A 27500-nucleotide genomic window follows, 5' to 3' on the forward strand; every position below is an offset into this window, starting at 1 on the left:
TTGAATTTTTGTTTGGTTAAACCCATAGGGTTTGGTCTCATGAGGAGTTCCTAACTTTGTGCATAAAGCATTAGGTACGAGTCCCTGACTTGTAAATCCTATTTAAATATTACTAAATAAATTTTTTTTCAAGCTTTGGTTCAGTGTTTTCTCTAGTAGAGTCCTTGACTCTACCAAATCAAATTCATCAATGGAGTCCTTGACTATACTATATTTTAATTGATTCCTTCACTCTAAAAAATTAATGGAGTCCTTGAATCTACCATTTTAATGGAGTCCCTGACTCAACCAAATTAATGGAGTTTTGACTCTACTAAATTAATGGAATACTTGACTCTACCCCATTAATGGAGTCCTTGACTCCACCAATTTTTAATGGAGTTATTGACTCCACCATCAAATTAATGGGGGCATTAACTCTACCGAATTAATCCTGACTAATTCGTAGGGATTATAAATTAACTCTTTAAACAAGATTAGAGTTAATAATTCTTAAAATAAAAAGACCATAAAATTGGGTTGGGAAAATTTCCAATCCCAAATATGTTCGCAATGATTAAATTTCTATAAAGGAGTTTTCTTTCCCTTCATTAAATTTTGGAATTTCAACCAAAATATGATTAAAATTCCGACTAAAAATCAAATGAAAGAAAGAGAAATTTGCTTAGACACTCAACTTCTTACAAAAGAATTATTAGTTCGATTGTCATAAAAGCATGATCCTTTAAAGTAAAACCAATTATTTCATCCAAAATAAAAATTAAGTTGATGCTTAATTAAATACAAAGTATTTGACTTAAATGTCCATCATTTAAATTTGGGCAAAATTAATTTGAGGATTTTAAATATAAAACCTCACTTTAACAACTACGAATTGGCTTGATCCCCATCAAGGCTACGTAGACAACTTAAACAAATTATTAGGCGCAGCCACAAATAAATAAAAACACATATCCCCTTAAAAATAAAAATAAATAAATTCAAAAGAAAAATATTAAAAACTTTTGAAAAGCCAAAAGTGGGTGTTGGCATGAACACGAAAGAAGTTAGTGGCCCAAGAATTGATCAATTAACAGTAAAATTAGGGCAAAAAGGTTTCTCATTCCCCCTATAAATTAAAGTGGAGTCCTTGAATCTACCATTTTAATGGAGTCCCTGACTCTACCAAATTAATGGAGTTTTCGACTCTACTAAATCAATGGAGTCCTTGTCTCCACCAATTTTTAATGGAGTTCTTGACTCCACCATCAAATTAATGGAGGCATTAACTCTACCAAATTAATCGTGATTAATTCTTTGAGATTATTAATTAATTTTTTAAACAAGATTAGTGTTAATACTTCTTAAAATAAAATGATTGTAAAATGGGGTTGGGAAAATTTTTCAAGCCCAACTATGTTCACAATGATTAAATTGCTTCAAAGGAGTTTTCATTACATTAATTAAATTTGGAAATTTCAATCAAAATATTATTAAAATTTCGACAAAGAAGCAAATGAAAAAAAGAGAAATTATCATACAAATTCAACTTTCTAAAAAAGAATTATTAGTTCGATTGTCACAAAAGCATGGTCCTTGAGATTAAAACCAATTATCCCTCCCAAAATCAAAATTAAGTCAATGCTTAATTAAATACTACGTATTTGACTTAAATGTCAATCATTTAAAATTGCGCAAAACAAATTTGAGGATTTTAAATCTAAAATCCGACTTTAATAACTACGAATTGGCATGAACCCCATCAAGGTTACGTAGGCAACCTAAACAAATTGTTAGGTGCAACCACAAATAAATAAATAAAAATATCCCCTTAAAGAAGATAACAAATAAAGTCGAAAGAATAATATTAAAAAGCATTTGAAAAGCCGAAAGTGGGTGACGGCCAAACGTGAACGAAGTTAATGGCCCACGAATTGATCAGTTAACTGAAAAAGTAGGGGAAAAAGGTTTCCCAATCCTTCTATAAACTAAAGCGGCCTTCTGCAAGGCAAAAAAAAAGGAAAAAAAGAATAGAAGCAAGCACACACAGATTAAAAAACACACACAAGCAGAGATAAAGAGCAACATGTAAAGGAGGAACACACAACATTAGGTGGGGATTTTATCAGCCCCTTTCTTCTCTAAATCTCTACCTCTTCATCTTTTTCGAATTTGAATTTTTGTTTGGTTAAACACATAGGGTTTGGTTTCATGTGGAGTTCCTAACTCCATGCGTGAAGCTTTAGGTACCAGTCCGTGACTTGTAAATCCTATTTAAATATTACCAAATAAAAACTCTTTCAAGCTTTGGTTCAGTGTTTTCTCAAGTGGAGTTTATGACTCTACCAAATCAAATTCATCAATGGAGTCCTTGACTCTACCATATTTTAATTGAGTCCTTCACTCTACAAAATTAGTGGAGTCCTTGAATCTACCATTTTAATGGAGTCCTTGACTCAACCGAATTAATGGAGTCTTCGACTCTACTAAATCAATGGAGTACTTGACTCTACCCCATCAATGAAGTCCTTGACTCCACCATCAAATTAATGTAGACATTAACTCTACCAAATTAATCGTGACTAATTCTTAGGGATTATCTATTAATTCTTTAAACAAGATTAAAGTTAATAATTCTTAAAATAAAATAACCGTAAAATTAGGTTGGGAAAATTTTCCAATCCCAAATATGTTCGCAATGATTAAATTGCTTCAGTGGAGTTTTCTTTCACTTAATTAATTTTGGAAATTTCAATAAAAATATGATTAAAATTCCTCGAAAAATCAATTGAAAGAAAGTGAAAATGGCTTAGACACTCAAGTTCTTAAAAAAGAATTATTAATTCGATTGTCATAAAAGCATGGTCCTTGAGAGTAAAACCAATTATTTCTCCCAAAATCAAAATTAAGTCGATGTTGAATTAAATACAAGGTATATGACTTAGATGTCCGTCATTTAAAATTGGGCAAAATTAATTTGAGAATTTTAAATCTAAAACCTCACTTTAATAACTACGAATTGGCACAATCCCTATCAAGGCTACGTAGGCAACCTAAACAAATTGTTAGCTGTAGCCACAAATAAATAAAAACACATATCCCCTTAAACATGGAAATAAATAAATTCAAAAGAAAAATATTAAAAACTATTGAAAAGCCGAAAGTGGGTGTTGGCGTGAACGTGAAAGAAGTTAATGGCCGATGCATTGATCAATTAACAGTAAAAATAGGGGAAAAATGTTTTCCAACCCCCCTATAAACTAAAGCGGCCTTTAGCTAGAAAAAGAAAATGGAAAAAAAGTAGAGAAGCATGCACATATTGAGATAAAAAAAAGAGACACAGGCAGAGATAAAGATCAACAAGTAAAGGCGGAACACACAACATTAGGTGGAGATTTTATCAGTCCCTTTCTTCTCTAAATCTCTCCCTCTTCATCTTTTTCAACTCTGAATTTTTGTTAGGTAAAACAAATAGGGTTGGGTTTCATGAGGAGTTCCTAACACCATGCGTGAAGCTTTAGGTACGAGTCCTTGAGTTGTAAATCCTATTGAACATTACCTAATAAAAATTCTTTCAGGCTTTGGTTCAGTGTTTTCTCAAGTAGAGTCCTTGACTCTACCAAATCAAATTCATCGATGGAGTCCTTAACTCTACCATATTTTATTTGAGTCCTTTACTTTACCAAATTAATGGAGTCATTGAATCTACCATTTTAATGGTGTCCCTGACTCTACCAAATTAATGGAGTCTTCGACTCTACTAAATCAATGGAGTCCTTGTCTCAACCAATTTTTAATGGAGTTCTTGATTCCACCATCAAATTAATGGAGGCATTAACTCTACCCAATTAATCATAATTAATTCTTTGGGATTATTAATTAATTTCTTAAACAAGATTAGTGTTAATAATTCTTAAAATAAAATGATTTTAAAAATGGGTTAGGAAAAATTTTCAATCCCAACTATGTTCACAATGATTAAATTGCTTCAAAGGAGTTTTCTTTCCCTTAATTAAATTTGGGATTTTCAATCAAAACATTATTAAAATTTCGACAAAGAAGCAAATGAAAGAAAGAGAAATTATCTTAGAAATTCAACTTCTTAAAAAAGAATTATTAGTTCGATTGTCATAAAAGCATGGTCCTTGAGATTAAAACCAATTATTTCTCCCAAAATCAAAATTAAGTCGATGCTTAATTAAATACAATGTATTTGACTTAAATGTCAATCATTTAAAATTGGGCAAAAATAATTTAATATTTTAAATCTAAAATCTCACTTTAATAACTACGAATTGGCATGATCCCCGTCAAGGCTACGGAGGCAACCTAAACATATTATTAGGTGCAACCACAAATAAATAAATAAAAATATCTACTTAAAGAAGATAATAAATAAAGTCGAAAGAAAAATATTAAAAACATTTGAAAAGCCGAAAGTGGGTGATGGCATGAAAGTGAAAGAAGTTAATGGCCCACGAATTGATCAATTAACTGAAAAACTAGGGGAAAAAGGTTTCCCAATCCCTCTATAAACTAAAGCGGCCTTCTGCAAGGCAAAAAAAGAAAAGAAAAAAGAGAAGCATGCGCACATAGAGATTAAAAAACACACACAGGCAGAGATAAAGAGCAACATGTAAATGAGGAACACACAACATTAGGTGGGGATTTTATCAGGCTCTTTCTTCTCTAAATCTCTACCTCTTCTTCTTTTTCAAATCTGAAATTTTGTTTGGTTAAACACATAGGGTTTGGTTTCATGAGGAGTTCCTAACTCCATGTGTGAAGCTTTGGGTACCAGTCCTTGACTCGTAAATACATTGGCACTATTAAAAGCCCAAGCTAACTACTTGGCGCTATTTTATCAAAAGCCCAAGGTTATTAATACTTGGCAAAATACTATATCATAATTATTTCACTATTAAAAGCCCAAGCTAACTACTTGGCACTATGTTATCAAAAGCCCAAGGTTATTAATACTTAGCAAAATACTATATCATAATTATTTCACTATTAAAAGCCTAAGTTAACTACTCGGCACTATTTTATAAAAAAACCCAAGATTATTAACGCTTGGCAAAGAAAAAATATCAGGGTATAATTATTGCTTAAAAATCACTATGGCAAAAACCACGGCAATCGTCTTATGAAAGCTCCTAGGGAGTTATCTTGAAGATTATGTTCTCATATTATAAACCCATGAAATACATTGTCATCATTTGCATCACAACATCCATAATATATACCTCTAACACTCATGGTAAATATTCAATCCCACAAGCTTATCATTTAAATTATGATGCAATTATTAGAAACCATGAACATTAGTTATGATATGAAATTCATTATAGTAAATGTTACTTACAAAGGTATTTTGAAACTTGTCCTATTGTTTCAAACATTACAACTAATTGCCTAAAGGCCCATTGCAAGTACCTATGAAAAACCCAAACTAATTACTAAAAAAAGTCCATGAGGAATGAAAACCCATGGCAACATGTGTTTCTGATGTCCATTTTATAGGATGCATATAACCTAGCCCAAAGGAACCAACCCATGTGGACAAGCCCAATCCAAAAGACTCCAACAATAGAAAGACGATTGAAAGTGGACAACCAGCCCTTGTTCATCCCTGACCAAAGTACAGCTGGTGGCCCCTACAAGAGAACCAAGTCTTTGAGGATGAACTAGGGGTTATCCCATCAACTTTCTGTCACCCTCTACTTGACGTGAACAGTGCCCAAAGGTTGTGATGTCAGCTGAAACCTAAAGGGTGCTGGAACTCCATCATCTTCCTCAAGACTGTACCTCCAGCAGAAAGGGAGCTGAAACCAAGTTATCCAAACCTCAACAAATTGATGCTATAAATGTCAAAAACGTTCAAGACATGATTCATGTGCCAAGCCCATGAATCCTAAAGGGGAAAAATTGGGAACATGTGGTTTGGAGGGCATAAAAAGATCTATAGCGGAACCCTCTGAAGTAGACTTAAACTTTAACACCTAGCTTTGGGTGTTGAATCCTACTTCCTAGGGTCCAAATCTTAGTTGCAGTACTAAGATTCTTCCTTAATACTTTCCTTAATCCCATTGGCTGAACACAATCTCAGCAAGCTTAGCATTTAATGCAAGATTACCTCAAATACTACTCATGTGTAACATTGCCCAAAGAAGCAAAATAGCCTCAAAAGCAAATCTCCCATTTTTAGGTCAAATACAGGTTATTAATTCAGCTGTCTTGCTCCCCTGAATGAGACTTACATTTTTTGGATTCTTGCTAATTAATGCTTCTCTAAACTCCATTATAAAAGCATAAGCACCTCAGCCCACAAAGACAGCAGCCGCTCCCTTTGAAACTTTCTGATTTGTTTTCCATTTTGCTTGTAATTCAACTCTCCTCAAGCCCACAACTCATTCCCCTTAACCCACATGCACCTAGCCTCAGACATTCCTTTCCTCTTTTGCATAATCACAGCCCATAAATCCCTCCCAATTAGTCACAAACAGCCCACTACTCATTAAAGCCTTAACCTTAGTATTAATTCTATCCCACTCACTCAAAACAGCCCACATTACCTAATTCATGCCTTATGCACACATACTCACCAAAATCTTAGTTTAATACTTGCTGCAATGAGCTGGGATCTCTCTGTCCCATCATACCATGCCAAATAACTCTTTTTTCATCACTATGCAGCCACTAACAATTACTTATTGTTTTACTATGGAAGGCTATAATGTATTTGAAACTTTTTGGAATTTTTTCTTCATATTAATGTAATGATGAATGAGAGTACTATAGACCCTATTGAACAAAACACACAAGAATTTCTTGAAGTTAATACTTTATTAAATTTATGTAATGATTGAACATAATTTACCCTACCGTTGAAGATAATACCGTACCACTAGGGGATTGATTTGAACTATGATGCTGTAAAAGGACTAATAATATAACAAACTATTTATTGGGCCTTATTTTTTTGTCTTCTTGTCAGGTTGCAGCCTCTATCTCTTGCTTGGGTGAGCTTACACGACGCCGAAAGCCTTTGGGTTTTATTTCAAGAACCCATCGTCGAGTTTTGACTTGGCTACCCCATATTCTATTTGGAAACATCAAAGTTTTCCCTCAACAACTGTGAATAGATTTTGATGGAATGATGTAGATTAAATGAATTATGTATTAGGTCTTTTCGATTCCATGGTCAATAAAGCTCACAGCTTTGGTTCATTCGTTTTGCATTCCAATTGTTTAATAAATTGTCCCATTGGTTATGTGATATGTGCTTTCCGTTTGCAATTGAGTACACACGTTACACATGTACCCAAAAGGTGTTATTAATGAAAGAAAGAGATAGCGCACCCAGTTCCCCACTGGAAGATGATAAAAAACCTTACCTATGTGCTATGGCTATAGGAACAAAATGAACTGTGACTGAAAACCACTTAATACACCAACACATTGGATATACGTACACACTTTCAAGTTTAAGCATGTTGAAATAAAGATAATAGAGTAAGAGACTATGAAGTTTGCCTTGGTATTTTTTTTACTGATGCTTTACATTTCTTTTATAGATTTCTTGATGAGTCATAAGAAAAATATGACAAGTGCTTGATATAGTTCTTTTGTGTAATGTGTAATTGTTTTCTTGTAGATGTCCTGTACTAGTGCTGCATCAAGTCAAAAAGGTTTATTTGCAAGTGTTACAAGCTCTAGCTGCAAAAATTGATGATGCAAGAGGTCCCTTAACTTAAGGAAGTGTTGCAAGCAGAGAGAAATAGTGGTTCATTGTTTTGGGCAATTTTTTAGTTTAGGATCGTGTTTTGTAATCTTTGGGACTTGTTGTCACTAAGTCCTCTAATGGTTGTTTACACTTTATTGTTTATTTATTTATTTATTTATTTTCATGGGAAATACTCGACTTTATTGAAAAACCAAAGAGCAAATTACATTATGTCTTGAGCACATGCATGCTCTATCAAGCTAGTACACTCCTCTAGCCATGCAACATGGTCCTCAACATGCTAAGCGTGGGCCAGTAAGTGAGCAGGGACATTTCCCTGTCGTTTGATGTGGGACACCTTCCACTGCCTAAGGTGCGAAGCTTGGTTTAAAAATCCCGTGAGTACGTTGACCACTGAAGAGGGCGGAGAGACCAGTCCTTGCAAGGCATTGGAGACCACCAACGAGTCACCCCTCAAAGACTGCTTCTCTGATCCCCACGTCTCTAGCAAAGAGGACACCAACTTCCCAGGCCTTTGCTTCTGCTTCTACAGCCCCCTAATATCCATTAAAAAATGGACAAGATAATGCTGAGTTTTTTAAAGCATCATGTTTAAGTATAACAGTATTTTTACACAATAAACAACATAAACTAGTGAGTTTGAGTAAACTCAATTAGTAAGATTTCTTATTATTGAATAAGAGAATAATATATTAATCTCATAATAATAAAGAGTAATCACTATTGATGGGTACTGATTTTCACCTTGAAGCCGTCCATAAAGGTCGTCCGTGACCCAACAGTATTGTAAGCACCCCAGAAAACCTTACCTATAACCATCTCGTCCGGAGAAGAAGAGACTAGGACGAGGTCGTCGTGACCAAGGAATGAGACGCTCGTCCAGGGTGTCGGCGATCTCATCCTTAATAAATTCGTCCGTAGACGAAACGACCCCTATTCATGAGCTAGGCACACTCGACAAGGGGATACTAGGATGAGGGTATCATACTTAGGAAAATCTCCGAGTATAATGTGACAATTCCTTATTTTACGCGTAACTTCCAGGTATCCGTTGTAGTACATAACTTCTAAATGGTTATGAAAGTTATTTTTAAATACTTACGCCTCCTTGAATCCAGGGGAAGTTATAATTGCGATAACCGTCTATTAGAACACTATATAAAGGCTTATTCAGACAAAGCAAAGGTATGTGATTACTCCCAAAAAGTTGGAACTCCAAAAATATAGAGAGAAAACTAACTTTGCCATCAGAGGGTTCTTGGCCGGCAGCCCCGGTCACCTTTGATCGCTTTTCTTTCTTTTTTCAGGCCGTTGAAAGAGCAAGTGGTCCTTTCAAGTCCGAAGCATCTAGCCTATTGATTTTTTTTGCATCATCAACTATAAATAAGATATCATAGATTTCAAATTTTATTGTAAAATTTATATAAAATAATAATAAAAATAAACTAATTCAAGCTATGTGATACTTTTTTTTTATGAACAATAGCCTATGTGATACAATAACTTGAAAGTGGGAACTAGGGCATGATTAGATCATATATATTTGTCGAATGACTAGACTCACAAAAGGGTATCAGCTCAGCTGAGCTTATTTTTCTATTTCTCCATGCTAGCAGAACTAGAATCTAGAAGGTTTAAGATAAGAAGCATCTGATATCTTAAAGAAAAAAAAAAAGTGATTGGACAAAGATAACAAGAAAAATTCTTCAAAACCTATCGCTTTGTATTTGTGGTTTAGGGCCAAGGGGGTTGTACGATTATGGTTATTTTCACGTCGATAACTGATCCTATAATGTTTTTGCTGAATAGCCATAACACTTTTGCGCGCAAGAAACTGCAAAAATGGCCAGGAAATAAGGTGGAACCAATTTCATCATCAACAAACTACTCTTGCCACTAGGCCTTGGCTAGGAGTGGGTCCGTGGAGATATGACAATTCTGGCTTGTTATTGTGCTTTGCCCACGTACTGTCACAGAGCTATCAGAACATCTGAACCTAGTATAGGAGATTGACAATAGTTGATGAATTGCGTTATGGCATGCATCAGGGCCCCCATAACTTGAGATATACGGAATTCTGGACAAGCTGGAATAGAGCAAAAGTTAGTTAGAATGAAGTGTATAAGTAAAACTAAGATAGACATTACCACCACACCACATTCAGATTATATTCATCTTAAAATCATTTATCCTTCGTTTTTGTTCAAAAAGATTTTCAACCACCCCACTTTACAAGAGTTGGGGGCTAGAAGGGTTTGAACTTAGGATGTTCATAAGTGACTGAATGATGCAATTGAATTACAAGACTTTTGGTAAAACAAAACTCCGTTTCTGAATGTGCTTAGTGTCATATACTTGTTGACAGCCAATCCCAAGCTCGGGAAAAGGAGAAGGATTGTGGTAGATTGATAATCATCGTAAAATTTAATCGCTCAATCATGAATGGATCTAATACAGATACTCGTTGGGGCATCACCTACATGTGGATGACTCTAACTAATTTGTTAAGGATCTATATATAGTCAATCCCAAAAATTTGGAATTAAGAATTTTTGTTGTTGAATTTGGTATAACAAGGTACGACCATAGGCATGACGTCTCACATAACAAGTTTAATTATTTTTGGTATGTAATGTGTGGATCCACACACTATGTGTAACAAGTTTTTCCCTAAAAATATTGTACAAGAACATAGGGTGGTAAATTTATTTCAACTGCAAGAGGTGTAGACTTTGTACCTAGTACATCAACACCCCGGTTTTCTTTTGAAGCAGATGACAGACGTCAATCAAACCAACTTTAACATAATAGGCAGTTGCAATCAGAAACAAAAGAAACAAACTAAGAGCATCCGCATCAGCAGATGTGTATAATACAAAAAGTGTCCAAATTTACACAATTTTCCTCCAAAATTGCCCACATTAGTGATTAGTGGGTGTAAAGATGTGCATATTTACACGCTTGCTATAGTAACTGTGTAAATATACACGATTACTATAGCTGTGTATAACAATATTTAATTATTTTTTTCTCTCTCACCATTCATATTCTCTCTCTTTCACCATTCACCAACCTAGCAAAAGAAACACAGATTCACAGAACAAACACAGCATCCCAACGGACATAGTAATCCAGCAAAAGAAGAATAAAAGAAGAGGAGGAGAAACACCCAACCACCAACCCAGCACCACCCAATTACCACCACTGCAACCCATTTCAACAGTCCATAATTCACCACAAAATTGACCCAAAATCAACAGAAAATCAAACCAAATCATCAGAAAACCCAACTTAAAATCAAGCCAAACCCACCGGATAAGCCACCATTTCTGCCGCCGAATCTGCCTTGATGTTGTCACTGCGAATCTGCCTTGCTGCTGCCCGGATCTGCTTGCTTCTGCAGCCGGATTTTCTACCATGTGAGAGTTTTGGGTTTGATATATGAGAGAGGAATAGAGGAAGAGAGTACCAAACCTTTTGGTTTGAGACATGAGAGAGGAAGAGAGTTGAGGGACTCCTAAACGCAGAGAAGAATTGTGAGAGAGAGAGAGAGAGAGAACATGGTTAAAGACTTTTTGATAATCACAAGACTTGAGATGAGGATAAGATGAAAAAAATATTAAAAACATAGATATTAATAAAATAATAATAATAAATATTATTTAAATAGAAAATATTGTAAAATAGATGAACTGGTGTGGATGTTTTGAAGCTAAAGCATTGAGCATAAGAGCAATTTATCATTAGCAAATGAGAATGAATCACTTCTAGGATAGAGACTAATGGCCATCAAACAGCTCAAACCCGTGCGAACTTGGAGAAAGGTGTTAATTTGTCTCAAATTATCTTTCCTTTGTGCAGATCTATTTTTTTTAATACATGCTCAAGCCTAACCTTCACATTGAGCAATAATACAACATCAACAGGGATATAATGTTTTGTAAGTGATTAAATGTTTTTTTACGTGAAGTAGATAAGCTTTTCTTTAACATATAACTTTAATCCAGTTAAGATCCTGTTAGGCCTTCATGAGCCCTTAAATTTTTATCCTTGCACTTGCCTTGCATGTTCATTTTTACTAGCACCTACACTTACCAATGGTTACTCCTACATATATCCAATTCTTTAAAATCCTGTCCACTCATTTTCTAACGTCCATGTATGCATGTTCTGCATTCTGCAATCCAAAGAGGTTAAACAAAACTGTCTGAACTCTGAGCTTTGAAGTTGTAAAGGGCATTTAGTGTGAGTTTCTTACCGTATTTTAAGATATACAACTTAGGAGATGCAAAACTAGGGGGGAAAAAGATAGGGCACAAAAAAAAGGTTTCTGCATAAAACATTATGTTACAATTAAAAACAAAACAAAAACACAAACACAGATATACAAAACTCCTATATTCTTAACAGTATAATGTTTTTCCGCATAACATTATGGTACTTATATCCTGGACCTTATTGTCGACTTTATTCTGCTCCTAACAGTAAAAACATTGGCACTGGAAATTTGTGATAAATTGCATATACAGTATTGCGACCAATACCTTCCGTTTTCTATTTATGTACAAATGTATCTTCCACTCAATCATTACGGGGTACATTGTCCTTACCAACTTCAACTTCATAATCAACGCATCTTAAATAGTAAACCAGGCAACGCTTCTTAATTATGCAGAAAGATGATGATTATGGCAACTCAAGTAAGAACAAGAAGAATTTCAATTAAGTCATTAAGAAGTAATCACGCATGGACATTCAAGTCATTGTTTGAGAACAGCATTGTCAATAGTATTAAAGCACCAGAGACCCACAAGTGAATTTGCAACTAAATCCAAGCATGTTAATTCCTTCGTAATTAATATATATAAATTGAGAGAATCAACTAAAAAAAGGAGAAAATGAAAGGGTACAAACCGCTAATAAAGTTGGTGGAAAAAAACCTTACTCCAAAATGCATGAAGGTCCAACAATTAAACCAAATTGAAGGAGAAAATTATTCTCAACAATCAAATCATAAAGCAATCATAAGAACCAATACTTCAACTACATTGATTTTTCATAACCTTCAAGATACTATTCGTAATCATTCAATCATAAAGTGATCACTGAAACAATTACCTCAACTTTAATATTTATTTGTCACAACCCTAAAAAAACCAAGCATCCCTGTCTTGCAGTACGCAGCAAATAAAACACAATGTGATAGCCTTGCAAATCTCACTACTTGGACGGTGGACCTCTTTTAAAGCCTCACTTTGTTGGATCACACTATCCCAAAAATACTTGTAATAGAATGCCTAAAATAAACCTTTCAAGTCACAGGCTCCTCATAAACATTCAGGACCTTCCAAATCATTTGCCACCACAGATTCAATATCTCTTGCAAAAAATCAAATAAATAAGTAAACCTACTGCTCATCACTAATATTCAGAACCTTAAAGATCTTTTCCAACTCCTTGGAGGGATTTCAGGTACCCAGTAAAGCAAGTTTTAAGTCCTTCCTAGTCACATTATTCATTAAGCAGCAACAAACAAGGAACCAAAGAGGGTAGGAAGCATTCATTTGCACAACTTATTGCAAAAGTGCAAACTGAATTAGAATTTGCCAAATTTACATGAGGGCAAAGTATAATAAAATGAAACAGAAAAGAAATAAGACCTTTTCAACTTTCATGCCTAGAGGCTCTCCAATGGTCAAACGTCTCCCTTGCTAAGATATCTCTCCATTCATTCCATGCATCTGATGACTCCAAATGTGTTATATGATCACCTTCTAACTCTTGACCCTCTGAGATGTTAGAAAAGGGGATGCTCTCTTGGGAGTCCACTGGCATCTCCCTTATGATATGGTTATGTAGTAAAGAGCAAGCTAATAGGATCCTAACTTGGATCTCAATTGAATAACTGGATCTACTCCCAAGTATTCTCCATCTTCCTTTCAGTAGATCAAAGGCTCTCTCGATGACATTCCTAGCAGAAGAATGCTTCATATTAAAAAACTCTTGAGGGGTAGTCGGTTGGCGGTCTTGCCTCCAATAATATGAATTGTACTGCTGTCCTCTATAAGGCCCAAGGAATCCCTCACAATTGATGTCATAAGCATTGCACAAGTAGTAGTAACCTAACACAATTGCCAAATTGTAAGATGTAAAAAATACGCAAATGCCCAAAACTCAGTGTTACATAAGCATTGTGTTACCTTTAGGGACTTTCAGCCCATTTTTTCTAGAAATAGCATTTCTCAAAACTCTATAATCTGCAGCTGAACCCTCCCAACCAGCTAACACATAAATAAACTGCATATCATGCGAACATACTCCTAGCACAGTGGTGGCTATTTCATTGCTCCTAGTTCGATACCTAGGCCAATCTTCAACCGGTACAGTCACCTGAATGTAGGCCCTATCTAATGCACCTAGGCAATTCTACCAACGTAACAATCTATGTTATTAGAACAATATTAATGAATCCAAATAAAATACATAAAACAATTTAATGGTAGAACAAAATTTTCCTCCAAACCACTATGTGCTAAAACCATCCATGTGTATTATATCACACAACTCATTAAATAAGTCATGTGGCTAAAAGTATACATGAATAGCCATTTGAGAGTCACCACATAGTGTGTTGGAGGTAAACTCCGTCCCCTAAAAAATACATAAAATAATTTAAAGGTATCATACCTTAAACCACTTCCAATTCTCATCACTACAATTCTCTCGCATAGGCTCCGGTTTCTTATAAAGGATGTCATGAAGACGAAGTACAGCACACAACACAGCATTGAAGCCGCACGAATCTAATTGTCTTCCTACAACTCCATCATTTCCATCACGAGCAAGTACTTTTAAGAAAGACGCTACCATCTCATCTATTCCTACATTTGACAACTCCCTTAACTTCCCATGTGTACAAATCATGTCACAAAGCTTCCTAAGCGCGCGCCTATCCATACGTACATTGTTTATAGTGGCCGCATCGTCAATCCAAACCATTCTATTCATATTAACCGCTCTTTCATTAATTCTGTCAAACACTTTGTCACCCCAACCTAGTCTTGTGCTTCTTCTAACCCTCCTCTGCCTATAAACCATCATCATTGCACACAAAAACATCATCATCATCATCATCCACGTTATCTGCAACATATGCAAGTGAAAAATGACACTGCTAGAATTTTCTTCCTCTGATCCATCATTCTCCTCCCATGGTCCATTGCTGGCCGAGCCATCACTGCAATTTTTTTTTTTTTTTTTTTTTTTAACAATACTTAGCAAATAGCAATACATCCAAATAAGTAATAGTTTTTTTTTTTTTTCAATTTTTTTTAGGAAGCAAACAGGCATTTGAGATATTAAAAGAAAAAAAAAATAAACAAATATAAAAACTAGTTTTTTATTATTTGTAATTTTTTAATTATGAAGTTTAGAAGAATAAGGCTTACGGTGGTGATTAACAGTGGCGCAGTGGCGATATGACGGAACGAAGCAATCAGTAGGGGGGAGAGTGATTGTGATTTGTGAGTTATGAATGGGAGTGTGGGAGTTCAGTTTAAGGCCTCCGTTTTGGAAGGGAATTCACTTAAAATCCCGCCTAGTTTTGGCATCTTCTTTTTTTAAATTACCTTCTGATCCTCGTATTAGGGGAAAAAAAGTTATCTATGATGTGTTAGAGCATCCATAGCAGTGGAGCTAAAAATTTAGCAATTTAACTTCACTAAAAGTTACTTTATCTATTTTACCTACACATATGCTGCAGCAGTGGATCTATTTTAGCTTTCAACACAATAAAATAATATAAACATCACAATAAAATAATATATCTACCACAATAAAATAATACATCTTACTACAATAAAAACATCACAATAAAAAGGTAATGTGAACACAAAATAAAAAATTAATTTTTTTTAGCTCTCATGAACAGTGCACATCTATCTATAGATGTGCACTGTAGCAATGAGCTAAAAAAATATAGATTTAGCTCCACTGCTGCATGCTTCTTTTTGGTGTTTTGGTGGAGCTAAAATAGCTATATAGCTATTTAGCTCCACTGTTGCAAGTGCTCTTAAGCTTATAACCTTCCTCAGAATTCGTTTGAGAAGAGTTATTTAATTAAAATTGAAAATTTTTTACTAAAAATGTTGTAAATAAAGTTAAAAGTTAGTTAAAATAGTATAATGGGTCCTATGAATAGTATCAAAAATTGCAATAAAACTCATGAATAGTAGCAAAAATAAGCTAAATAGTAAAAAAAAACTAGGCTTTTAAGTCAATGTTAAACGCAACCTCAATATCTTTTTATTAAAAGTGAATTTTGACAAATCCACCATTCAATTATAATTTTTTCCTATATCCTCATTGTTTGCAAAATTTGATTAATAGCTATGTCATCAATAAATTGTTTAAATTGCAAGTTTTTGTAATTTAAAATTATGCATAAAATATAAATTTATAAATTATATAGTAAATAATATCCGATTGGCACAAAATTTGACATGTGTATTAAAAGCGTAAAGAACATGCAATCTAACGATTAGATTTTCAAAATATGTAATAATATTAATTTTTTTAAAAGGAAATTGCAGCCTTGAGCTACAATTAATTTTGTGACTAAATTTTGTATAAAAAAAATAAAAAGCAATATAAATTCCTTAATTATTTGACATAATTACATTTTTTAAATCTTTCCTTACATACATCTGAAACAATTGATTAATGAAGTTGATAATAATATTTTTCCTTCTTTGTTAATTCATTTTAATAAAATTTTCATTTATTATTTTAAATATAGAACTTTTATTTGAAAATTTGTGAAACCATGTACTATAAAATGTAAGCCATACACTAATCTTATTCATACAAGAATTTTATTATACACAAACTTAGAGTATCTATTTAACATATGAATATTATTTTACTATGATAGTTTCTTAGAACCTATTTATTGAAAGCAACATTCACTCACTAAAAACTTTTAAAACTGATAACAAATATCATAATCTTTAAACAATAAATAATTGAGTTTTGCTAACATATTGTCACAATAGTTAAATTTTCAAAATGAAGCTTTTCCTCAAACACATTGCCTTATAAGCGTTGCATGAATCAACTCATATAATTAGCACAAGACCAAAAGTTAACCTTTGTCCCCAATCTTCTAGAAAGCCACATCAAAATTTGCTTCAACTTATCCCTTAAAAGAGCTTTTAGTAACCTTTTTTTAAGAAATAATTACAATATGTTGTTCATCTCGCAGTTTAGACCTTTTTTCTCCGGACTCCCAAGTACTTTGTCTTTATATATTGAGAGATACTAATTCAGCTACAAGACACTTGGCCTTAGTACTACAAAAAATATGAGATATAACAGTGGTCTTTTTTGTAGCACTTACCAAAAATGCTACTATAGAATGTTTATTGTAGTGGATTTTCAAATGCTACTGTAAGTCTCTTTGTAGCAGCAGTTTTTTTGTAACCGCTACAATATACTTTTTTTTTACAGCAGTTTCCCAACTACTACAATATACTTTATTTTTTGTGCTTCTATAGGTGGTTTCTAAATACAAAACTACAATTTTTTTTTTTTGGAGCGGTTTCCCAACTGCTACAATATATATTTTTTTTTTTTTTTGTGCTTCTATAGGTGTTTTCTAAATACAAAACTACAAAGTTTAGTCATTTTTGTTCTTTTTTTTATTTTTATTTTTATACTCCAATGTAGAAAACTAATACGCTAATGAGAACATCATACATCTAAAATACTCCGAATGACACAAAATACCCCTAGAATTGTAAAATGACCAAAATATCTTTAGAATCTCCATAACTGGTGAAATATTTTTAAAATTTTCAAAATGAACAATATACCCTAGACCTCCAAATTTACAAAATACATTAGGAATGATTACAATGAACAAAAAAAAAAAACCCTAAAATCACTAAATGATAAAAATACCCCCCAAACCATAGTTTTACTACTATTATCTACTGGTTTAAATTGTGAAGATTTTTATCCTTAACAATCTTAGTGCGGTGTCAAACATCTATTGAAAAGACCATAATTTCCTAACTCATTTTAGTGACATGTAATATATATATATATATGTGTGTGTGTGTGTGTGTGTGTGTGTGTGTGTGTGTGTGTGTTGGGGGGGGGGGGGGACTAATACTTAGTATTTATTTTATGTGATTAGAAAGATTACTAATAGAATAAATATGTTTATTTTGTTATTTTGTTTATTTTAAGCATAATGAAATTTTAATATCATTTTTCTAAGATTTATACAAGAAAAAATTGAATTTTTTTTATAGGTGAGAAACAATTGGTTTGAAATATGGTATTCTTGCTCAAATTAAGTTGGTTTTGCAACAACTGAAACAATGTCGAACAAAAAGGAAAAAAATAATTTAGTTACACAAAATCAAGAATGTAAAAATAATAATAATTAAATGATATTTGCATTTTCTTTAGTAGGCATAAAACATGCTTTGCCTATATTAGCTACTATATCATCCAATTTTCAATTTGTAAACACACACACACACACACACACACACACACACACATATATAGTATAATCAAATCACTACAATATTCTTATTGTCTTTCTATTTTGTATATAAAATAACTAAATATTATAATTTTTTTACTCGAAAAATTATTGAAATAATTTTTTTTATACATCGATTGTTGGGGTGGGGGATTTGAACCTTGTATATCTCTATTAGAAATGTGCCAACCAATTAATAAGCTATAAGATTCTTGGCTAAAATTATTGAAATATTGGAAAAAACTAATGATAACTTTCCTCGCCCATCGTGCGGGAACTCAACTAACACTAAAGAAATGAGAAGAGCATAAATTTCCAAGCTATTGGACCAGGTATAATGCTATTTATGTATTAGTCTAATAAAATTTTTGAAAATAAAATGGCTCATACACCTTGGCAAAAAGGTTAGTCCTAGTAGCTGAGAAAATATTGTTTTAAATCCACAATTTAAAAATTCACACTAACAAAGTAAATATTGCAAGCGATATTATTGTTTCAAATCCAAAATAGTCACTAGACACATTACAATAAAAAAAATTATAAACTAGTACTCAAGCAATGATAAACTCATTAGGCAAGCTACAATGAAACAATATTCTTCTTTTAAAGCATTAATCACCAAGAATCACTAAAACAATGAAACACATTCCCTCTTGTGACTAGTAATCTTCTTCATACTCAGAATCATCCATAAAATTCTCTTCATCAAGTGGAAGTGGCCTATCGACTATGGTTCCATCCACATCATTTCGAGCCCAATTTAGGTCGTCATTCACATTATTAGGTGGATTTTCAATCACTGTATCATATGGCTCATTATCACAATAAATGTCTACATCATTATCACTCAAATCGCCATTACCAACGTCGAACACATCCCTTGGTTTTGTTTTGACAACAACAAGCCAATCCTTGTCTCTTTCATCTTCAACATAATATACTTGTGAAGCTTGAGATGCCAAAATAAATGGGTCATCTGTTATTCTCTTCCCAACATGTATTAAATGTGAAAAATTGACAGGGGGAACCCAAATTCATCTATCTTATATCCCCTACCTGTATCAACGTCAACCCAATCACATTTGAATAATATGTATCTCAGATTATCATAATAATTCAATTCAATTATGTCAGATAGAACACCGTAGTAAGTAATGCCTCCTATTTCTACACTGACTCCACTGTTTTGAGTTTTCTTATTTTCCTCATTATCTTTTGTTCGGAATTTAGTACCGTTGACAACATATCGTTTCATTTGTCTAGCTTCAGTATTGGGTCCTTCAGCAAGCCATCTAACTTTATCAGTAAGTTTCACCTTCTCAGTATTACTCATGGCCACAACCTAAAATTATATATGATATATCAATATGAGCTGAGTAACCCTTATATTACTTCTATTGTATGCTAAAAAATATTAATAATGAATTACTTACATAATTTCGAAACCAGTCACAAAACTCTTCTATATGGATCTTATTAATAACTTCTTCTGGTACGCGACGTGGACGTATTCTGCTCTTTATTCGTTCCTTGTGTAACCTATATAAACAAATGTAGCATGTGTTATTATTAAGAGTTATCATTTGGTTAACATGATTAGATATGAATCATATTTATCAATATTACTTACTTGCGAAATGGAATAATTTCATTGCTATTGAATAGAACATAACGATGTGCTTGTACCCATTCAGTTGAATCAAGTTGAATATTCGACATTGCTCCTGTAGCATCATCAACATTTCTAATGGGTCTATTGAATACTGTCTCAACTGATTCCAAATATCGCGAGCAAAATATTAAGCACTCTTCTGCAATGTATCCTTCAGCAATAGACGCCTCTGGATGAGCTTTATTACGCACATAAGACTTAAGTCTTAAGAGATACCTATTTAGAAACAAAAGATCAATAGTGGAATAATAGATTTCATTGAAAATTTTAAATTATTATGACTTACCTCTCAATGGGATACATCCACCGATAATGGACTGGTCCAGCAATCTTCGCTTCAGTGGCCAAATGGATAACTAAATGAACCATGACAGTAAAGAAAGAAGGAGGGAATATTTTTTCCAATTCACATAATGTCATTGCAATTCGAGACTCAAGTTTCTCAAGATCTTCTACTTGTAGGACTTTGGAACATACTTCTCTAAAGTAACAAGATAAATCTATTAAAGCCATACTGACTTTCTTTGGTAAAGCTCCTCTTATTGCTATTGGAAGAAGTTGTTGCATTATAATATGACTATCATGACTCTTCAAACCAGAAATTTTGCGTTGTTTAAGTTGGATACAACGTGAAATGTTTGAAGCATAGCCATCTGGAACTTTTATTTTCTTCAAAACTCTCAAGAAACTATCCTTTTCTTTTTGGACCATTGTAAAACAAGATCGTGGCATATATGTCTTATCATCTCCCCTCTTTTCTGGGTGAAGTGTATGTCTTATACCCATATCTTTTAGGTCAAGACGTGCCTTCAAGTTATCCTTAGTCTTGCGTGGCAATTCTAGAACTGTGCCAAGTACATTATCTGTAACATTTTTTTCTATATGCATCACATCAAGATTATGCCGCAACATGTGATTCTCCCAATAAGGCAATTCAAAAAATATACTTCTCTTCTTCCATCCTTTTGGTTCTTGGTCTACATCTTCCTTTCTCTTTCTCTTTTTTTTTTGGACTTTGGTCTTTTTCTTCCCAAAAATACAATTAATGCCTTCAGTTTGCACCATGATGTCAATGCCAAATGGTATAACAGGAGCTTTTTCCATTTCCTCGGTCCCATCAAAAAATTTTCTATCTTTACGGAAGCTGTGATCTTCTTCCAAGAATCGTCGATGGCCCATATAACAATATTTCCCTCCATATTTTAACCACTGAGATCGAGTATTAAAATTACAAGGAGGACATGCATATTCCCCTTTAGTGCCCCAACCAGATAAATCACCATATGCAGGAAAATCATTTATCGTCCACATCAATGCTGCATGCATCTTGAAATTCTCATTAGAAGACACGTCGTACGTTGATATTCCATCATCCCATAATTCCTTCAATTCTTCTATTAAAGGTTGTAAATACACATCTATATCATTTAAAGGTGAACTTGGCCCAGGTATAAGCAAGGATAACATGAAAGAAGATCTCTTCATGCACATCCAAGGAGGTAGATTGTATGGAATCAAAACAACAGGCCATGTACTATGACTAGTACTCATATTCCCAAAAGGATTAAATCCGTCAGCCGCTAATCCAAGTCTAACATTGCGAGGGTCAGATGAGAAATCTACATAATGATTGTCAAATGTTTTCCAAGCAAGAGAATCAGCGGGATGTCTTATTATTCCGTCTTTTGTGCGACCCTCAGCATGCCATTTCATTGAAGAAGCTGTTTTGGGAGACATAAACAACCTTTGTAGTCTTGGCTTTAAAGGAAACCAACGCAAAACCTTAGCAGCTTTTTTCTTTCTTGTCTTGAGTGAAGCATTCATCAAATTATCCTTATCTTTCCCACTATTTTTCTTACCTTTCCCATTATTCTCCTTATCATTTCCACTATTTTTCTTATCATTCTCATTTGTTTCCCACCTGGAAGTATGACAGACTTTACACTCTTCATCATTGGCATTCTCTTTCCAAAATAACATACAATCATTTATACATGCATCAATCTTCTCATAACCAAGTCCTAAATCCTTAATAATTTTCTTAGCCTCATATGTGTCTTTCGGTAACTTCGCATCCAAAGGAAGCATATCTTTCAAAATCTGGAGCAACATTGTAAAAGACTTATTGCTCCAACCATTAAGACACTTTAACTGATATAAATGCACAATGGCAGACAACTTGCTAAAATTCTTGCACCCTTCATACAAATGTTGATCAGCATCTTTAAGTAAATTGTAAAACCTTTGCGCTTCTTGATTAGGAACTTGCCTAGATTGTTGCACATTTGGGACTTCTTCTAGTGGTACTGAAGAATTATTACTATCTCCAGATTCATTCACTATGTGGCCACGCAATAAATCATGCATCATATTAGGTATATCACCATATTCAGTGGAAATGTCTTGTGAATTCAAGAATTCTTGTGCATTCAAGGTCTCTTGGACATGACTTGTACTAGTTTCACAAGAAGTTGTTGTAGTAGTCAAGGGTTCTCCATGGAAAAACCAACATTCATAACCATTGCAAAATCCAAAAGATACTAAGTGATCCCGTACAGTATTAACATCAAGCATAGTTGAATTCACACATTTTTCACAAGGACATGAAATCATCCCATCTATAGTCTTTACTTTAGATGCAAACTTCAAAAAGTCATTAATCCCTAGTACATACTCTTTTGAATGCCTAGGCTTTTTCATCCAACTCTTATCCATGGGTATCAATTGCTCTACAAGATAAATTAAATAAAGCTGAAATTAAATTAATAAGACCATAAAAAAAACATTAAATTACAAACTTGCACCATTATTAGGCCTACCTCCTTTAAATGTAGGAACATGATAAATCCTTGCCCAAAAAATTACAAACTTGCACCATCAATTACGGTCTAAGTCTGGTTTAGTTTAATTTGGTCAGCCAAAAAATTTTTATTGGTAGACCTACCTAAGTGAATTGGAATATATTAAACTAATCACAAACACTATTAGAAGTGAAATCTGAAAGAAATTATTTGCAAAATTATGGTATTAGAATGTATTACAATTAATGTAATATAAGTACTCTCTAAAAACATAATACCTAATAAACACTTTTTTCTACATATTTTATAACACTAATAGTCATGCAAATTTTCTAACATAATGAAAAGTAAAAGTATAGAGATTTTTTTTTAACGGGTGGATATTTTAACATAAAAAGCAAACCAAAGCCGTCTTTATGAAAAAATCAATCTTTTATAAGTATACATCAAAGCACCGTCCATAAAATTGGTTTGGTTTGTTTTTTTTTTTTTTTTTTGAGAAAAATTGCATTAAGTTTTATTAGGTTTGAATTCATAACAATGAAAAGGAACCATAAACAGTCACAGACACAAAATAAAATAAAATCTTTACAAAAAAAAAATAGAGAAAGACATTAGCTTTGTATATAAACTTTAAAGTTTAAATCCAAGATCCACATACACAAAAAAATAAAAATAAAATAAAAGCGTGAATGAGAGAATATTTACCTCGAATCAGTGGAGAGATCAGAACACCCAAAGAGAAAGAGAGATTGAGTTTATGTTTGCTTGGTACCCAAGCAAACATAAACTAATTAGGCAAGCAACAATAAAAATTAAGGCCATAATATTCTGCTTTGAAAGCATTAATCACCAAGAATCACTACAACAGTGAAATATGCTTCCTCTTCATTGCTCCAATGCTCCCTCTTTATTTCTCCAATATATTTTCATCTTTCTTGTAATATCAGAAACAATATATCTCCATTAGACAAAGTATGTTGTCATTCACAATACTTCTATTGAATAACATTTGAAAATATTAAGTGGTTTTCTTTCTGGTTAGAATCCTAAATCAAAAAAATTTTTAAAAATAAAAAAAAGTTGATTAATTATCAATTAGAAAGAAATACAATAAAATAAAACTTACTTCAGATTTCCATTTCATCAGTTGCAGCAAAGGGATGCCATGGAGATTGTTGATGAGGGGAACCACTAGCCACACCTTTATCCTAAATTATAAAGTAAAACAATAATATAAAGATATAAAATAACATAATTTAGTAATCCTAACAAAACATGCAAAGCATAAAGAATATATCACATATTTATAACCTGTAAATCAGTATTAGCAGGGAGTTGAATATGCTGCATAACCATTGCCAACTTATCTTCTAAGGTTGATACTTTATCTGTCAAGCGACGTATCTTTTCATCTTTCAACCTCTCATCTTCACTAGTTATCTTTATCCCTCCATAACAGCTATTTTTTGAGCCACTTTGGTTAGAAGGAGTTGGCCCGAATCCTAAACCCCGCACACGACCATGTTTCTCTTTACCCATTACCTTAGAAAACGCATCTGTGGAAGACCATGCTATACTTCCATTTGCACCTTCAGGCAAGTCACTAGCTTCTTGACTCATGAACTCCTTCAGTTTGTCCTAAGAATCAGGATAATAATTATAAATTTTGTTTTAAAAAAAAATGGAGAATGGTAGAAATAAAGTTCTTATACTAAAAAAATATGATGACACATACAATTTTCTCACTTGCATCCTCATTAACAGGCATCCCATCCTTTTTTTTGTGAAGCTTTACATATAGCTTCCCTCGATTTGGTGCAACCCCATCTTTTTTGAACTGCATCACAAATATATTAATTATTTTAATGGATGCAAATGAATGTAAGCAAAATACACAAACTATTTCCAAGTACTAACTTTGTAATTACCATATCAAAGGCATGTTGTGCATAAGATTTTGATCCTGCAGTGTGTACATCTTTTTTCTTTTTACTGGCTTTCTTACCAGCCCTGCTACGTTCCTACATTCAACATAAAAACACACTGATTAAACTTAAAGTTAATTCACTTTTCTTTTCATTTGTATTTATGAATAAGTGTTCTACCAAAGCATTAGATGCCATAATGTATAAGATAATGTTATATATACCAGTCCATCTCTACTAAACCAAAAGTTTACAAGTGTAGCAAAATCTTGGCGATTCACTGTACTTGGGGCCTCAGCTACTATCCCTGCTGCAGTTTTTGACTCATCATAATGCTTTGCTTTCAAGGCGCACTTCCAATTCCTCCACTTTTCACCCAAACCCTTTAAAGTCAAACGTTTGATAATCTTTCTTTCTTCCTCATTTTTGGAAATGTGAAATTTTGACTGAATCATAAATACAAAAAAAAAAAAAAAAATGTAACCACATGAAAGAAACATTAAAAATTTCAAAAAATAAATATAGCTTTAGGTACTAGAATTTTAATACTTCAATAATAGTCCAACATTTATCTTTGTAGTCAGTAGGCACTTTACGCCAATTAAAATAATTAATTGGACATAAGTTGGGCTTTCTTGCAACAGTGCCCACAAATCGATTAAAAATAATACCTTCACGCTCAACTGGCTGAAAACAGCCATTAAAAGATAACTCGACTTTTTTCCCATCAGTTAAATTCCATATCTCAGACATACGTGTTATCCCACGTGTGCTACGTACACCTGCATGGTCTATTATTTATACAAAAAAAAAAAATGTGGTCAACAACAAAAGCATACTTTTAATTAAGATTGTATTGTGAAAAATGACTACAATAGAAAGTATTTATTTAATTTCATAATACCTGTAATTTGAACTTCTATTTCTGTAGATTCCTCATCTAAATTATCATCTGCTTGAGGTTGAGGCACTAATAGGGCACTTGATCGATTAGCTGATGGGCCAAGTGATTGATCAAGAGGTAGTGTGTCTTGTGACTGATTAGGCCCTAATGACCCCTGTGATGGGTCTTGTGGTTGTGGCTCAATTTCAGCATTAACTATACGAATCCGTTTCTTTCCCATATCTATTTAGAAAAGTATCAATATAGATAATTATCAACACAAATCACATATTCATTATACATAAATCCAACAAGGAACGTATAGCAATAACGCAAACCTAACTAATAATTTATCACCCTATAAGAATGTTTTTTCAGATAATTGGTATTGTGGGGTTACATTGAACTGATACTAATCATGGTTTTTGTGTACACAGCAAGTTTTCATGCAGGCTGGTGAAAGAATGCTAGCGGTAAGATTAGAGAGTGTGAAGGATTTTCCTTGTGTATTTATAGTTTTTAAAAAATATTAATCTATTGCATTGACTGAATCTTCTTTATTCATCAAACCCATACACAATTACATCTGTAAGCCAATTTCTCGTGATTGACATCAAGGCCAAGAGACTTCAATGAGTAGATGTAAAGCATATAAATCAAAACGGCATACAAACAATGTTTAGCCGAAAACACCATACCACCATTAAAATAAGTCTTTTTTTTTTTAACCTGAAACGTATAAACTTTCATTTGACTAAGCCAAGTATACAGAGTAAGGCTAGACCCAACTATCTTAATATTAGCATACTTTGACTACCTCTGTACAATTTATGACATTAGAAAGAGGAATAAAAATGGATGAAAAAATTACAAACCTTCTGAAAAATTAGTTCCTCCTTGCGATAGAGAAGTGAAAGACAGACACGGAAGAGAGACAAAAGAGAAGTGAAAGCAGAAAACCAATATTTCATTTCGCGCCTGCGCCAAAATAAATCTAAGATTTGGGTATTACGGATGACAATTATTTTTTTTTTAATGGGATAAATATTAGTTTTTGATAGACATCTATTTCAAAATGAAGATTGTTAACGATTGAAGAGCAAAATAATCTTCAGGCTATTACGTGGGTCATGTTTTATCTAAGAAATTAATTTTTTTTTGGTGAAACAAATAATTTTCATTTCATTTTTTATGGAAATAAATAATTTCTTCTATATATAATTAATAACATAGTTAAGAACAAATAATTTTAGCTCTCAAGACTATAATATGGAGTATGAAAAAAAATTGATTATGTTATCAACATACTCAATTTTTTCGGTCTTAAAATTAACTTGTACCATATTTATTATTTCATAACTTCAAGAACCATTAGTCTAAAATCCTATAAAAATAAAATAATTTATAATGACCAATATAAAAATCTAATAATATGATAGTTTTTTATTTTGATTAAAAATACTCATTTAAAAAAAAAAAATAACGTAACTATATGGAGGTGGGCAAATTTTATTGTTCAAAATCCGTTGTCCTTATTGTTGAGTTGTTGCCATGGGTTTCGACCATACTAAGGCCAAGTGCAACGCGGTGAGATCTAGGCTTTTTATTTTTATAATATAACAAATTTAGTTAAGAGACACTAAACTGCTAACATTGACATTGGTCTAAAGGCTAGGGCCAAAAAACTTCCAATATAAATAATGAAGTCTTCAAATTATAAACCAAAACTTTGAGTGCATTATTGAGAAGCAAATGAAATTATAAATGTGGGTGGGTGGTGGGGAGGGGGGGAAGGAAATATCAAAGAGGATTGGGCTTAGGTTGAGCCCAAAGGGGCCCAATTATGTATTAAGGAAAGTGAATGGGCTCAAACCAAGCATTTTGGCCCAAAGGTCAAGGGAATTAGCCCAGAGAAGACCTGTCTGAAAACAAACC

At 33.1% G+C, this 27500-nt stretch overlaps 3 protein-coding genes across 3 annotated transcripts; all 3 read right to left on the reverse strand.

The window, feature by feature from the left end:
* Positions 1-13390: 13390 nt before the first annotated feature.
* On the reverse strand, positions 13391-14725 carry LOC142609267 (protein ANTAGONIST OF LIKE HETEROCHROMATIN PROTEIN 1-like). Its single transcript, XM_075780850.1, has 3 exons — positions 14414-14725; positions 13927-14152; positions 13391-13848 (listed from the first exon to the last, which is right to left on the reverse strand). Exons 1-3 carry the CDS (start codon positions 14723-14725, stop codon positions 13391-13393), a joined length of 996 nt encoding a protein of 331 aa, XP_075636965.1.
* A 5182-nt stretch (positions 14726-19907) lies between these two features.
* On the reverse strand, positions 19908-22668 carry LOC142609268 (uncharacterized). The gene is made up of 2 exons (XM_075780851.1): positions 20240-22668; positions 19908-20169 (listed from the first exon to the last, which is right to left on the reverse strand). Exons 1-2 carry the CDS (start codon positions 22666-22668, stop codon positions 19908-19910), a joined length of 2691 nt encoding a protein of 896 aa, XP_075636966.1.
* A 1163-nt stretch (positions 22669-23831) lies between these two features.
* Positions 23832-25492, reverse strand: LOC142609955 (uncharacterized). The gene is made up of 2 exons (XM_075781682.1): positions 24069-25492; positions 23832-23965 (listed from the first exon to the last, which is right to left on the reverse strand). The coding sequence occupies exons 1-2, from the start codon at positions 24375-24377 to the stop codon at positions 23885-23887; spliced, it is 390 nt and encodes a 129-aa protein (XP_075637797.1). The 5' UTR covers positions 24378-25492; the 3' UTR covers positions 23832-23884.
* Between the last annotated feature and the right edge of the window lie 2008 nt (positions 25493-27500).

Source organism: Castanea sativa, chromosome 9, assembly GCF_040712315.1.
Source record: "Castanea sativa cultivar Marrone di Chiusa Pesio chromosome 9, ASM4071231v1".
NCBI classification, from domain to species: domain Eukaryota; kingdom Viridiplantae; phylum Streptophyta; class Magnoliopsida; order Fagales; family Fagaceae; genus Castanea; species Castanea sativa.